Source organism: Mastigoproctus giganteus, chromosome 10 (genome assembly GCF_048544385.1).
Source record: "Mastigoproctus giganteus isolate SK-2022 chromosome 10, ASM4854438v1, whole genome shotgun sequence".
NCBI lineage: Eukaryota > Metazoa > Arthropoda > Arachnida > Uropygi > Thelyphonidae > Mastigoproctus > Mastigoproctus giganteus.
In genome coordinates this window covers 126,274,715-126,291,371 of record NC_143584.1, presented here as the reverse complement: position 1 = coordinate 126,291,371, position 16,657 = coordinate 126,274,715, and the positions used below count along the sequence as shown (strand labels likewise).

At 39.9% G+C, this 16,657-nt stretch overlaps 1 protein-coding gene across 1 annotated transcript in view; it reads left to right on the top strand.

Annotated features, from left to right (window-relative positions):
• The window catches only part of LOC150079275 (uncharacterized), a 124,091-nt gene that overhangs the window by 25,978 nt on the left and 81,456 nt on the right, over nucleotides 1–16,657 (top strand). The window contains exon 2 of the mRNA XM_090383546.1: nucleotides 14,750–14,907. Coding sequence (XP_090239672.1) covers nucleotides 14,767–14,907 — 141 coding nt within the window. The 5' untranslated portion in view covers nucleotides 14,750–14,766. The remainder of the gene's footprint in view (nucleotides 1–14,749; nucleotides 14,908–16,657) is intronic.

The window sequence follows — 16,657 nt, the reverse complement described above, 5'->3', positions numbered from 1 at the left end:
GGGGGGGGTGTAGCTGTTTCGGACTTCTCAATTCTGCCGTGTTTGTTATGTTCTTATTTCTTTTGTCGAGTCTTCTATATGTTTCTCCAGTGTAGGTTGAGCACAATAGCACATTTTAATGGCTCTATACAGTTTTGTTATATTTTATAAATTTGCAGTACTCTGATCCAAGCCCAAGGCGGGATTCGAACCCGTGACCTTTGGGTTGCCAGGCACTTTACCCACCCGGCTAGCCCCGGTCAGCATGTTACCCATTCATGGACAAAATTCAATAGAAATGTTCAGTGAAACACAAGCAGTTGCTCTTGACATCTCAAAGGCTTTTGATCATGTTTGGCATAAAGTCTCTAAACAAGCGCTTCCATCTTATGGTTTGCCAACTGTTTTTTGTAATTGGTTATCCAGTTTTCTCTCTGATCGCTCACTGAGGGTGATGGTAGATGGCTCTCTGTCTTCTAACTTCTCTACTAATGCCCCCAAGGTACAGTTCTTTCCCCCACTCTTTTCCCCTTTCATATTAATGACCTTCTTCCATTGACTGGAAATCCTATCCATAGTTTTGTCAATGATAGCACATTTTATTCCACTTCTCATTTTGAGAAACCTTACCCTGCTCAATCAGCTTCAACATCTCGAATATCCGCTACCAATTCCTTAAATGCCGATCTCAAGGTAATTCTCCAGTGGGGCAAAGACAACTTAGTTGATTTCAATCCTTCTAAAACTCAGTCTTGTCTTATATACTTGGATTTCAGGAAAGCTTTTGACATTGTTGTGCATGTAAGACTACAGTACAAATTGGAGCAGAATGGCATTAAGGGTAAGTTGCTACAGTGGATAAAAGGATGGTTGAGTGTGAGAAGACAGGGTGGTATTCAGTGGACACTGCTCTTTGTGGACTAATGTTATTAGTGTTGAGTCCCACAGGGTTCGGTGTTGGGTCCACTGTTTTGTATATTTATCAATGATATTAATGAAGGTATATCAGGCTTAGTGTCGAAGTTTGCAGATGATACAAAAGTTGGCAGTGTGCTACTGCAACAGGATCTAGAAACTTTGGGAAGATGGGCTGAGAAGTGGCAACTGAAGTTTAACATTGACAACTGCAAAGAGTAGCATATGGGTAGAAGTAACCCCAGAGGAACGTAGCAACTGTGTGGTACTACACAGTTGGTACTTAAGGTGATAGAAAATGAAAAAGACCTGGGAATAATTGTGCAGTCAGATATGAAGTTTTCTGAGCAATGCAGACAGGCTGCCAGGGCAGGTCATGGTGTTTTGTCAATGATATACAGGAATTTTGTTAGCAGGGAAAAGGAGGTGATTGTCCCTCTGTATGAGGCAATGGTTAGGCCACGCCTTGAGTACTGTGTACAGGTCTGGAGGCCTCATTTTAGGAAGGATGTAGATTTGCTTGAGCATGTACAGAGAAGGGCAACAAGATTGGTGAGGGGAATGAAGGGATCCTCTTACCAAGAGAGGCTTAAGTTCTGCAAATTGCAGCGGTTGGAGACTAGGCATCTGCGAGGTGATCTGATTGAGTTGTATAAGGCCTGATTGAGTTGTATAATTCAGCATGCTGAATTCTGATGGTATTCTTCCACTTGTTCAGATTACGAACCTAAGGGGGCACAAATTCAAATTGAGGAAAGACAGCTATAGAATAGATGTGTGGAAATTTGCCTTTAGCCAGCAGGTGGTTAATTGCTGGACCAAACTTCCATCTGTCGTTGTGGAAGTAGTAGTAGTAGTAGTAGTGGCATGTGATGCAAGAAAGCAAATGTATGAGCTTATGCAGCATCAGCCAAAAAAAAAAAAAAACACACCATTCCCTCCAAATGCCTGTCCAGTTCCTCCTTAAATTTATTCAAGCTATCAACTTCCACGACAGATGGAAGTTTGTTCCAGCAATTAACCACCCGCTGGCTAAAGGCAAATTTCCGTACATCTATTCTACATATGTCTTTTCTTAATTTGAATTTATGCCCCCTTAGGTTCGTAATCTGAACAAGTGGAAAGATCCCATCAGAATTCAGCGTGCTCAATCCATTCAAGGCCTTATATACCTCAATCAGATCACCGCGCAGGTGCGGTGATCTGATTGAGATTTTTTTTTGGCCGATAAGCATATATTCTTGCTTTCTTGCATCACATGCCACTATTACTATCTCGCAAAAAGGATTCTTCTGCTCCAATGCTTATCTTTGGTGACACTCCGATTTATAGGCAAGATGATATCTCTTTTGGGCATTACCCTGACTTCTAATCTCTCTTGTGCACAAGCATGTTACGAATATTGCTTCCTCTGCTTCTAAAAAACTTGGTTTTCTCTTTTGCTCTTGGTGTTACTTTTCTTCCAAACAGCTGTTCACCCTGTACAAATCGCAAATCCTCCCTACCATGGAATATTGTTCCCACATCTGTGGCAGTACCCCCAAAGCCTCTCTCAGGCTTCTAGATTCCATTCAGAAGAGGGCAGTTAGATTAATTAATGACTCATCTCTAACAGTTTCCCCCCCCTCATAGACATGCTGTTTCCATGCCTTTTCTACAGATACTTCCATGGGCACTGTTCTTCTGAATTAGCTTCTATAATTCCTGCTCTCTCTTTCAAAACATTCCGAACACGTGCCACCACCACCAGCCAACATCCATTTACTGTTCAACTTCAAACTCACAGAACCAACTTTTCATCTTCCTCTTCTTCTCATCTTCATCTTTTCATCTTCTGTCATACATGATTTATAAATAAGGGAACAATATTGTATATAACACGAACTGAATTTGCTTATGCACGATTTGCCTTTGTGATTACAAGAAATGGCAGTCGAACGTGGAATCACCCCAACTGAAAGCAACACGATAGTAATGAAGAGAAGATTCTGAAAATGTATTTGTTTTTTATATCAGGAAGGGGAAACACATTTCACCATAATAACGTAAAATTCCAGCTATCATTATTATTGCAAATGCAATTAGATCGAGTTTACTACCAGTTTATAACAGATTCCACTAGCAGGAAAGCAACTGGAAATTGTTTTTATTGTTTTATTGTAGTAACACCCAGAAATGTGCTTTAGTAAAATGTGAGCTAGTGAGGTGTTAGTTGTCTCTGCCTCAACGGTGTTGTTTATTCAGTAGATACATGTTCACAGCTTTGTTTATTAGCAGAGGCATATGATGCAAGAAAGCAAGTTTATGCAGCTTCAGCCAAAAAGGAAAAAAAAAAAAAAACCACTTCCATTTCACCCCTCCGTTCATTCGAAATACCTGTCCAGCTGAGCCTTAAATTTATTTAGGCTATCAGCTTCCACAACAAGGGACGGAAGTCTGTTCCACCAACCAACTACTCACTGGCTAAAGGCAAATTTCTGCACATCTGTTTTTCCTCAATTTGAATTTATGTCCTCTCAGGTGATTATTCTGAGGAAGAGGAAGAATCCCATTGGCATTGAGCATGCTCAAACCATTCAAGGTTTGATCACATCGCTGGTGAGTAGTCTCCATACACTGTAATTTGCAAAACTTCAGCCTTTCTTTGTAAGAGCAACACTTTATTCCATTCACTAATCTTGTTGCCCTTCTCTGTACTGGTTCCAGCAGCTCTGCATCCTTCTTGAAATGAGGCCTCCATACTTGTATACAGTACTCAAGCTGTAGCCTGACCATTGCCTTATACAAGGTAATAATCACCTCCTTATCCCTGCTAGAAAAATTCCTGTATATCATTGATAAGGCACCATGAGCTACTCTTGCAGCCTGTCTACACTACTCAAAGAACTTCATATCTGCCTGAACAATTACCCCCAGGTCCTTTTCGTTCTCTACCACAGTCAGTGTAGTACCACAGAGTTGATATGTTGCTCTGGGGTTACTGCTTCCCATATGTAGTACTTTACATTTGTCAATGTTAAACTTCATTTGCCACCTCTCAGCCCATCTGCTCAACCTTTCCAGATCCTGTTGCAGCAGCATAACGTCAGTAGTGTCCTTAACCACCCTGCCGACCTTCGTATCGTCTGCAAACTTGGACATTAAGCTTGATATACCATCATCAATATCATTTTCAATACAGAAAACAACAATGGACCCAACACTGAACCCTGAGGGACTCCACTAATAATATTAGTCCACAAAGAGCAGTCCACTGATTACCACTCTGTCTTCTCCCACTCAACCATTCCTTTATCCACAGCAGCAATTTGCCTCCAATGCCACACTGCTCCAATTTGTGCAGCAGTCTTCCATGTGCAACACTATCAAAAGCCTTTCCAAGATCCAAATATATGATGTCAAAGTTATTCCCTGCATCCAGTTCTTTTGTGACTGCATCATAGTATCCAATCCAATTGGTCAGGCAAGACTTTCCCTTAACAAAACCATGCTGTGTCCGAGCTAGAACTGTAGTCTTGTCTAGATGATACTGCAGTGTTTCTTTAACCAGTGCATCCATTAATTTTCCTAGCATTAACAATCGTAGCTCAAATATATGGGTTAACTATGGTGTATTTACACCGATATTATATAGTTAATTATCAAAACCCATAAGGATTATGCCTAGTGCATTTAATTTTCCAAATACTTTACCACCACACCCTTCTGGCATCTCTCATAATGTGGATATAACTTCGCAACTGAGATGGCATATTGTATTACCTACCCGCCCACTGATAACGAAGCCAAAAAGCTTCGAAACGATCGTCTGGGTGGTGGTACGCTGAAAATAAATAACAGTAGTCTTCTCTACTAGAGAAGCGTTATTTATTTGAAGTAATTCAATAGTAGCTATCTTGTTGGGAAGGCAACCACATTATGAGATACAATTAAAACGATGCCTTCCACGCTACAATCGTAGCTCAAACATATGGGTTAACTATGGTGTATTTACACCGATATTATATAGTTAATTAATTTTCCTGGAACAGAAGTTAAACTCACAGGTCTATAATTACTTGTCAGCCTTTGATCATACTTTGTGAATTGGGGTCACATTTGCACATCTCCAGGCTATGGGTACCTCCTCTAGATCCAGAGAAGCTCTCATAATTATGGCTAAGGGTTTGCTTACTTCCTTTGCTGCCTCCTTTAATTACTGGATAAATCCCGTAAGCTCACTGCCAGAGTTTACTTCACCTATGACATTCCCCTTCCTGAATAATTCCTCATGTGTGAATGCAGATGCAAAATACTCGTTTAGTTTGTTAGCCACCTGAGCAGGATCCTCAACTGTTGAACCATCAATATCCAGTGGACCAATCTGATTCATCCCTTTCCTTCTAGAGTTTACATAGGTAAAGAACTCTTTTCTGTTTTCCTTTGCCAAAGATTTCTCATCTGCCTTTGCCTGCCTAATCTCCTTTTTTGACTTGGTCACAGACCAGCTTATATCTATCATATCTACCAGGTCACCCATTAATATATATGTATCCCATGCATTTTCTTCTCTGCCATATGTCTCATTAGTTCATCTCACATCCATTTACGCCTAAACCTTTAACAATATTTCTTAGTTGATATGTTAGTTTGTTATTTGGTTTTTAACAGCATTAGCAACTAAGGCCGTATTGCTCCGGGATATGTGGTGGTCATTCCCTGACCTTTCCGCATCCTTCATATTTGGTGGTGACAGGCTCGAACTCCTTCCCACCTGACTACAGAGGCGCCTAGTTGGTATATAAAGCCTAGTAACTTCCAAGATAAGTTCTTTGAATGCTTCCCATTTTGAATTTGCTGTTGCTAACCTCATCAGTTGGTTCCACTGTATAGAATTTAAATACTGTCTCAGACCATCATAGTTGCCTTTATGAAAGCTAAAACCCTTCCCTTTACCCCTGATGGTGGTTACCTCTTTGAGTAAATCCCACCTCAGCACACTGTGATCACTGCCACCTAGTGGTTCATTTATCTGCAGATTCTTAATGCATGAAGAATCACTACTGATAATCAGATAAAGAGTATTACTCCCTCTAGTTGCCTCCCGAACATGGAGATATAGAAAACAATCATCGAATAAATCCACAAAAGCCTTGCTAGTGTATGTGTGACCAACACACAAATTCCAGTCAGTATCTGGGAAATTAAAATCCCACATTATAAGACTCTGATTTACTGGCGCACTCTATTTCCCTGTACTGTTTCTTATTATACTCACCAGAGTCATTAGGCCTATAGCACACTCCTACTCTCAATTTTGATCTCCCAATGCTTATGTCACACCAAACTGACTCAACACTGCACTGTCCATCGATGTCGACTGGCTTCACTTCCTTGGATTTTATGTGTTTCTTAACTAATAGCATAACCCCTCCTCCCTTCCTGTCCTATCTATCATTTCTGTACACATTGTACTCCCTAAATTCCAGTTCTGCATTCCTTATATCTGTGTGACACCACGTCTCTGATATCCCGACAATATCTGCCTTTGATGTTTTGAGCAATACCTCAAATTCATCAAATTTATTTACCAAACTGCTAGCATTGGTGTACATGCAAGTATACATGCACCTGTTCCTATTCTTAGATACCCTAACACAACCCATGTGTTTACTTGTACCGCAATGACTCCCAGCAGTCTCTGAAATATCCTGCATCTTGTTTTCCAGGCTGCTACTCATTCCAATAGAAGCAGTGTAAGAATCACTTTCACCTCTGCTAGTGGCTACTGTTAATCTATTAGTCCTTGTATACCCCCCCCCCAAGCTAGCAGCTTTCCCAACCACCTAACACTGCCTCAATAGCATCAGCAGATATTCTTGCACCCTTTCTATTTAAGTGTATCCCATCCCTATAGAGGTAGTCTCTCCTGTTAGCAAGTACAGACCAGGCTGAAAAAAATTTTACCCCTCGAGCCTTGCACAATCTTTCCAGGGCCGAATTGGTCGACAAGGCTCTCATCATATACTCCCTCCTATTGTGTCTGGTCAGAATTGCAGACACTTTCAAATGCAACCCTAATTCAAGGCTTTGTTTCAACAGTGAACTATAGTTGTTAAGTAATTCCCCCAGCCTCCCATTCTTAATATCATTAGTGCCAACATGTACAACTATATCATCTTTATGTGTACATAACTATATGTATCAAGCGTGCCTCCTCATTTTGTAATTGTGCTTTATTCCCTGGCACCTCTGTAGTGAGGTTGGGCAGTAGCAACAGTGCACAGCACACGCTTCTTGATTAGACCGGGGTTCGAGCCTGTAACCACCAAATACGGAGGATGCGGAAAGGTCGTGGAATGACTACCGCATATCCCCGGAGCAATATGGCCTTAGTTGCTAATGCTCCTAAAAACTAAATAACAACAACAACAGCAGCTTTATTCCCTAAAAATGAGTAAAATATTTAATAGGTGTGAAAAGGAAGCGTCCTGATGAAGACACTACAGATTCAGAGAGAAAAGGAAAAGCAATATCGATAAACAGAGGCAAACTAGGTCAAAAATTCTTACCCGCGAAAATTTGTAGTGGCCTCATATTAGCATTTATGACCAAAATCACACTGGCCGCCGACCCACTGCGGTTTCCCTGGTAAGGCATATGGCCAGTCTGTCTCTGTCGATAGAGACAAAAATATGAAATTGTGAAACACTGAGCGAAATGAAATACCATGTGATATTGCATGTGCTATAGGCCTAAATGAGGCAATGTAGAGCATTACAAAGAATGCAGAGAAAAATTTAACCCCAGAGGCTCACATCTGGTGAGTATGGGCTTGGCACACCCAGGGTCCTGAGTTGGATATCATTATTCTCTTTCTTGGTGATTCCTTTCTATTTGTCTCTCTCTCTCTCTCTCTCTCTCTCTCTCTCTGGGTAACTTTGGAATTTTTTTTGGCTTGTGCAGCGTAAGCCTCAGACTTCCTTGCACCATATGGAGGCCCCGAGTGCCAAGCAATAGTGACAAGTGATTTTTGTCTGCGACTCATAAAGTGATCTTTGAAAGTGATATAGTTCTATTTTTGTTGTGTGATTTTCTTCTGTTTTGTTCACTTAATGTGGTTCTTTGCTTAAAAAGTCTTATGTAAGAACCCAGAAAGGGAATCTACCTTTCTTTTTTAGTATTTATATTAAATACTAACTCACTCTACTAACCTTAATAACCGCTTGGTCACTGGTGCCACCGCTTCTGCCACCATGTGGCGGGGCCAGTAATCTGGGAGAAGAAAGTCCTTCTCCCAGGTCTAAAAGGAGTAAACATGGACACTAATGATTTCCCATGATTAGAGCCTAAGAGCTGACAACCACGAAACTGATCCTGACTTCTCATTGTCGAAAAGACTAAAAAAGGATGCAAACCAGCAGGAACCTCCAGCTTTCCTGATCATCCATTCGTCTTCACAACCTGTCAGCAAGCTCTCCACTTTCATCATACAACGATGCCTTGTGTGAATGTAGCAGCATCCCCAAAAATGGTGAAATGTCTTCAATCTGGTGACTTCCTAATAGAGACCTCTCACCCAAGACACTCTGACCTCCTGTTAAAACTTACAACTGTAAGTGGAATTCCAATTCAAGTCACTCCACATAACACCCTGAATTGTTCCAAGGGAGTGATCAGTGAATGGGACCTATTGAACGTTTCCGAGGAAGAAATAATCCAGGAACTAAAGGATCAAAATGTAACTCGGGCCAAGAGAATCATGATACGAAAAGACAGCACCTTGATCCCAACACATAGCATAATTTTAACCTTTAGTTCACTGAATCTACCATCCTCAGTCAAAGCAGGCTATTGAAACTGTCGTGTTCGGCCCTTTATCCCAAACCCTCGGAGGTGCTACAAATGTCAGAAATTTGGCCACTCCCAGACAAGATGCCGTGGAGATGCAACATGTCCAAACTGCGGTTGCAAAACTCATACTCAATCTGAATGCAAGGCACAAACTCTACAGTGTCCGCAAGGGCAATCATTCAGCTTACTCCAAAGATTGTGATCTCTGGAGGTTAGGAAAAAAAATACAGAAATACAAGACTGAAAATAAAGTATCTTTTCAAGAAGCTAGAAGACAAGTAAAATCAAGTATTCCAAAAACCACTTACACTTCAGCTACCCATAGTTACAAATCAGTAGCATGTCAAACAGAAGTGTCAATCTCCCCCGACAAATCGATCGCTGACTGGGCTCGATCAGTACTATCGACTCAGCCTACATCTGAATCACAGTTAGTGGATCAAAGTAATAATATGCCACTCAACAGTTCCAACTCAAAACCTAACCCATAGTAAAGTGGCAGAAAAATTATATAAATCAGATCCTGTGGAGGTGAAACAACCAACAAGCATGGATACTGATGATATGCCCAACCAAGAAGATTTTCTTGAATTACATGGAGATAAGGAGGATAAAAATGATTCAGGACACCCTAATTTTCCCAGGAAAGAAAAATCTAAATCTGACCATTACAGACAACCCATGCATAAAAAGCAGACAGATTCACCTTCCTCTTACAAAACCAAATAATGGAACATATTATCCAATGGAACTGTAGAGGTCTTTGCAGTAACATAGATGATATACATGAATTAATTCATTTCTTGCTTGCAAGAAACTAATTTGACATCTCTAGTCTCAGTTTCAATCAAAAATTACACTGTATTCAGGCAAGACAGGGCTGACTCCAATAACGCTCATGGAGGAGTAGCAGTACTTGTGGATTCAAGCATCCCTGCCAGACGTATTCCATTACAAACATCCTTAGAAGCCACTGCCACGTGTGTTGTTAATGGTATTGCTCTGACATTGGTTTCCATATATCTTCTGCCTAATCATCAATATACTATTCAGGAACTTAAAGATCTTGTTATGCAGTTACCATCACCGTTTTGTTTACTAGGAGACTTTAATGCACATCACCCATTATGGGGTTCCCCCACCTCAGACAGACAAGGTAAGTTTATCGAAATGCTGATCGATAGGCAGAATTTAACATTACTGAATACTGGGTCTCCTACATATGTGCATCTCCCTACGGCCTCAACATCTGCAATAGACCTTTCCATCTGTTCCCCAATCCTCTTTCCAAGGTATAGATTGGATATCTCTGAGTGATACTTATAGTAGCGACCATTATCCGTTAATCTTCAAAATTCAAACATTCTATTCCTTTCCAACAGAAAGTCCAATTAAATGGAAATTTTCAAAGGCTGACTGGGCAAAATACAGATTGCACATCTCATTTGGCAACGATATCATTCAGTCCGGTTCCATCAATAGTGAGCACGTCACAAATCAAATGCTGGCAGCCACATCTGTCACCATTCCTCGATATCAAGCAAGAAATAGATGAAAAACAAATTACTGGTGGAATGAAGATTGCAACAATGCAAAAAATGAGGAAAAACAAAGCATGGAACCTTTTCTGCAAATATCCTAACACCTCCAATCTTATTAACTATAAACGGCTCGGAGCTAAAGCTCGCTATATCAGACGCAAAGCAAGAAAAGAAACTTGGATTAAATTTGCCTCACCAGTTAATAAAAATACTGATATCAGATTAATCTGGAGAAAAATAAAATGTTTGAACAATAAATTTCCACCTCTATCCACCCAGCTACTAAACTGGAATGGAGAAGAACTCTCTAATCCCACAGATATATCAAATGCACTGGGAATTGTATTTTCTCTGTTGCCTTCTTGTAATGCTTATGATCAATCATTCCAAAAAAATTAACAGTTGCAGAGAAATCCAGACTGTATTACACTGACAATTCTGCTTTATCTTATAATCAGCCATTTACCATGTTTGATCTACAGCAATCTCTTACCAACTCAAGAAACAGTGCTGCTGGCCCTGATGGGATATATTATGTAATGCTCCGAAATCTGGATCAAAGATCACTCTCTTCGCTGCTCATATTTTATAATCGAATTTTTTCTGAACATAACTTCCCAAGCTCCTGGAGTCATTCTTATGTACTACTGATTGCAAAAACCCGGTAAAGATCATTCTGTTCCTCAAAATTACAGACCGATATCCCTTACCAGCTGTCTCAGCAAAACTTTTTTTTTTTTTTTTTATGAGAACCCCAAACACGAAAGGTATCAAAACCTATAGTACTTAGTACCGTGCATGGGTTGAAGGAGAAGTATGGGAAGAGGGAAATGCCGGAAACTTTGCTCTAGAGACTAAACATGGGTTTTGCCACTTCAAGCCTCCAATAAGCAAAGTGGTGGTATTTCATCGGTTGATGAAAGTCATCTACCACCTAAGTGGTAGATGACTGGTAGAAAACTCTCAAGAAAATGATACATCGCCGTCTTACTTTGTTTCTCGAGTCTCAAAACTTGATAAATAACAACCAATTTGGATTCCGGAAAAGCCAATCTTCATTGGATCTTATGATCAAAGCCGAGACAAATATCAGAAATGCTTTCATCAAAAAGGAACATCTCGTCATGGTCTGTCTTGACGTTGAGAAAACCTTTGACACTACGTGGCGTTTTGGCATCTTAAAGGTATGTTCAGAAAAAATTCTCTTGGCCTGAGAGGTAATTTACCATATTTTATCCAAAATTTCCTTCAACGGAGATCCTTTCAAGTTCATTATCGGGGAACCCTCTCTAAAATCTTTATCCAAGAAGAAGGAATTCCACAAGGGTCTGTTCTCAGCTCTACCTCGTTTGCAATGAGAATGAATAATATAATTGAACTCATTCCGAAAACTGCGGATTCATACTTTTTCGCAGATAATCTCTCAATTTCTTGTCATTCTCAAAACATGCATTACATTGAATGGCACCTTGAAATATCAATGAATCGCATCCTGGCATGGATGACACAAAATGGTTATAGACTATCCAGCCAGAAATCTACTGCCATTCACTTCTGCTCCAGACGCAATATGCATCCTGAACCCGAGCTGCACTTGAATATCCTCTTCCCATAGCGTGTATTCATCTACTAGGATTGTTCTTTGACAATAAGTTAATTTCCAAAAGCACATTGAACATCTCTGGACTACTTGTCAAAAAAAAACTGAACGTACTCAGTCTTATCAGCCACAACATGATCGATGATGTGGAGCAGATCGTTACAGCCCGCTTTATTTATATATAACCATAATCAGATCACGACTGGACTACGGCACACCTGTCTTCGACCCTGCTAGGGAGAGTGCTTTATCTCGCCTCAACCCTAGTAAGTTCAGTGATGTTCTGAACTTACTAGGTGCATTCAGAACATCTCCAGTGCAAAGTTTGTATGTTGAAGCTCATGAACCTCCCCTAAATATCAGGAGAAAAATGCTGCTGCTGCTGAACTATGCAACCAAGATCCAAAGCCAGATGACCCATCCTAATTGGTCAATACTTTATAATCCACAGTTTACGACCTTCTATAGAAACAAACCACAGACAGTTCGGCCTGCTGGTATTAGGCTAAAACAACTGGCAGAAGATTGGGATATACACTTCAATAAAATCTTACAAGATCCTATAGATCCCGACCCTCCATGGTCTGTCATTATGCCATCTTGTGACAATTATTTCCACTGGGGTAAACACTATCAAATATTCACATCCAACAGCTACACATAACGCATACTCAACGTTATCCTGACTTCGCTAAAATTTATACAGATGGATCAAAGTCTGAGAGTGGATCGGGTGCAGCAGTAGTACTCTCTGATACTATCATTCTCTATCTCTCCAGTAGTTACACAACTGAATTATATGCCATAAAGCTTGCTATAGAAAATATTTTCCATATTTCAATTCAAAAGAGCTTAATATACACAGACTCGCAGAGTTCCTTATTAGCCTTGCAAAACAACTCCCCGTCTACTTACCCTCTACAACAGAGTTGATATGTCTGAGAGAGCATCAACAAAAGGTTATTTTCTGCTGGATACCTGGCCATACTGGAATACCAGGAAATGAAATTGCGGATGATGCTGCCAAACATCCATCAAGAGCAGCCCCAACGAATTCAATTCCCTAGTACCGTTCACAGATTATAAAATGAAGATCCAAAGTATATGTAAAGGTCGATGGACTCTTCAATGGCAAGTGCAAATTCATAATAAACTTTTCAAATTAAACCTGTACCAAAATTATGGGCTTCCAGCCTCATTGCAAACAGACAAGAAGAAGTAATTCTAGCCAGAGCCAGAATTGGCCATACTCATTTAACTCATTTGTTCCTCCTGTCAGGGAATGACCCTCCTGTTTGTTTGTTGTTTGTTATTTGCTTTTTAGGAGCATTAGCAACTAAGGCCATATTGCTCCGGGATATGCGGTGGTCATTCCCTGACCTTTCCGCATCCTCCGTATTTGGTGGTGACGGGCTCGAACCCCGGTCTAATCAAGAAGCGTGTGCTACGCACTGCTGCTCCTTCCCACCTGGCTACGGAGGCGCCGTGACCCTCCTCAGTGTAACCATTGTCATACGCCACTCACAGTCAAATACATACTTCGGAATGTACTCTGTGTAATAATGCTCGACTAGTGTCATTCAGTTCTCTGGCAAGCTTAAAGGAACCTTTGTCACTTAGCCATATCATAGGCGAAAAATCAAATCTCACAAAATTCTTCTCCTTCCTAAAATGAATAGGACTGTATAGCCATTTCTAACTGCTTCTACCCGAATCAACACAGGCAGTATGAACCACTTTTCTAAGTGCAATATGGCCTAAGTAGCCATTGCACTTAAAACCCCATCAATAACAACAACCATATGGCTAATAATAATAATAATAATAATAAAAACTTTTATAGCAGGAACAACTCAAAGTGTAATTAAAATCCATTAGATTAAGACAAAGAATTGGAAGAGATGGAACAGCTGTCATCTGTTTGGATAGAAAATCAAACAAAAAACAAGTTTGCTTACGATAGAAGCAAAAGCATTAGCAATATTTTATTACGTAATAGCCGTTTATTTATTTATTATTTATTGTGTTTGGTAATGTTTTGGTTACAAATGTGTGTTCAATCTTGGGTGGTCGGCACCTAACCCTATTTTTCCCATAGGGCCTGTTGTTTATATTGCACGATTTTGCACTGCACGAGGGTTTCTAGGAACACAACTATCTTGCTATACGAGGACTGACTGTACTATCCAACTTCAAACTCACATAACCAACTTTTCATCATGCTCGTTTATTCATTCAACTGCCATTTTCTGGAACAAACTTCCTTCATATGTATTTCCTGAAAATTACAGTCTTACAGAATTTCATGTCTAATGTCAACAAATATCTTCTTTTGTCTTCTCAACCTCCAATCCAAGCATGGTACTAAGTACTCTAGGCTCTAATACCTCTCGTGTTTGGGGTTTCATAAAAAGTAAAAAAAAAAAAAAAAAAAAAATACACTTTTGTAAGTCTACCTTAAAAACTTTTTTAAAATTCATTTTATGTATGAATGACTTTTTTTTTTTTAAATGATTTTCATCTGTTATTTTTTATTTATTTATTTATTATTTTTATTTTTGCTTGTTCCCGTGTGCTGTATTTGTACTGTTTGGTATAATAATACACATTTAGAAGGAACTCCAAAAAGTTGCACTCCTTGAACATCTTAGGATAGTCGGAATTCCCTGATTAATAACAATAAAAGCTGGACATAACAGCCACCCTGTGCATTTGGTACTCGTACCTGTCATGGGATGAAAAAAGTGTAATGGCATGTCAGGGAATTGGGCTCATATCTATATATTGGGTGTGTGCACACCCTATATATAGTATTATAGATATTATTATATGAAATGTAAAATAATCTTATTTCCATCTTCATCCTTTTTTTATTTTTTAGAAAAATAAATCTGTATAATGGGTCTTATAAGCAGTAAAACATGGAAAGAGATGTTAGAAGCAATGCCTAAAGTTTCCACTCCAACTCAGCAGCGAATTAGAGTGCTTTCAGTTGATCCAAGATCACTATCTGAAGATATACCTAGGACTCCAATTCAGGTGGGTGGATGGATGGATAATGGATAGATATATATATTTTTTTATTTAAACATGAACAGTAGATACATTTTCAACAAAATCTATTTACATTCTATGTACAAAGGAGAAAAATAATAAAGAAAATTTTGGAGAGAAAAAAAACCAACATTTCTACATTTAAATTTTGAGAATTAAGACGACAGTTTCTTGACACTGGATCAGTCGCATTCTAAAGGTCAAAAGGTCACACATTGAAGGTGATGGTGAAGAGGTGACTGCCGCTGTTCTATTCAATGTTGTGATGATTCAAAGTTTTGGGTCTTTTATGGTGGAATTTGAGTAGAAGTCTGCTCTCAACTTTCTCTGTAGACTCCACTTGATGTTTCGATAGGTGGCACGTCGTCACTGCTTCTTGTGTGCTTCAAGTAAAAGTTGTAGATGATGGCCTTCACAGCAATGAATAACAAGTTACAAGTGGTGTTTTGTCTGTTCAGAGCATTAGCATTAGTAGAGGCATTTGATGCAAGAAAGGAAGCTTATGCAGCATCAGCCAAAAAAAAAAAAAAAAAACCCCCACTTCCACTTCACCCCTCTGTTCATTCAAAATACCTGTCCAGCTGAGCCTTAAACTTATTTAGGCTATCAACCTCCACTACAAGGGATGGAAGTCTGTTTTTTTTCTGATTTTTCTGAGGTGATTTTTCTGAGCTAGAGGAAGAATCCCATCAGCATTGAGCATGCTCAAACCATTCAAGGCTTTATACACCTCTATCAGATCACCTCGCTGGTGCCTAGTCTCCAGACACTGTAATTTGCAAAACTTAAGCCTTTCTTCGTAAGAGCACCCCTTTGTTCCATTCACTAATCTTGTTGCCCTTCTCTGTACTCGTTCCAGCAGCTCTACATCCTTCTTGAAATGAGGCCTCCAGACCTGTATACAGTACTCTAGGTGTGGCCTGACCATTGCCTTATACAAGGGAATAATCACCTCCTTATCCCTGCTAGAAAAATTCCTGTATATCATTGACAATACTCCATGAGCTACTCTTGCCGCCCGTCTGCACTGCTCAGAGAACTTCATATCTGCCTGCACAACCACTCCCAAGTCCCTTTCATTCTCTACCACTGTCAGTGTAGTACCACAGAGTTGATACGTTGCTGTGGGGTTGCTGTTTCCCATGTGTAGTACTTTACATTTGTCAATGTTAAACTTCATTTGCCACCTCTCAGCCCATCTGCTCAACCTTTCCAGATCCTGTTGCAGCAGTATAGTGTCAGTAGTGTCCTTGACAACCCTGCCAACCTTGGTATCGTCTGCAAACTTGGACTTTAAGCTTGATATACCATCATCAATATCATTTATAAATACAGAAAACAATGGACCCAACACTGAGCCCTGAGGGACTCCACTAATAACATTAGTCCACGATGAGCAGTGTCCATTGATTACCACTCTGTCTTCTCCCCCTCAACCACCCCTTTATCCATAACAGCAGTTTGCCTCCAATGTCACACTGCTCCAATTTGTGTAGCAGTCTTCCATGTGCAACAGTATCAAAAGCCTTTCTAAGATCCAAGTATATAATATCAAAGCTATTCCCTGCATCCAGTTCTTTTGTGACTGCATCATAGTATCCAATCAAATTGGTCAGGCAAGACTTCCCCTTAACAAAACCATGCTGTGTCCGAGCTATAACTGAAGTCTTGTCTAAATGATCCTGCAGTGCTTCTTTAACCAGTGCCTCCATTAATTTTCCTGGAACAGAAGTTA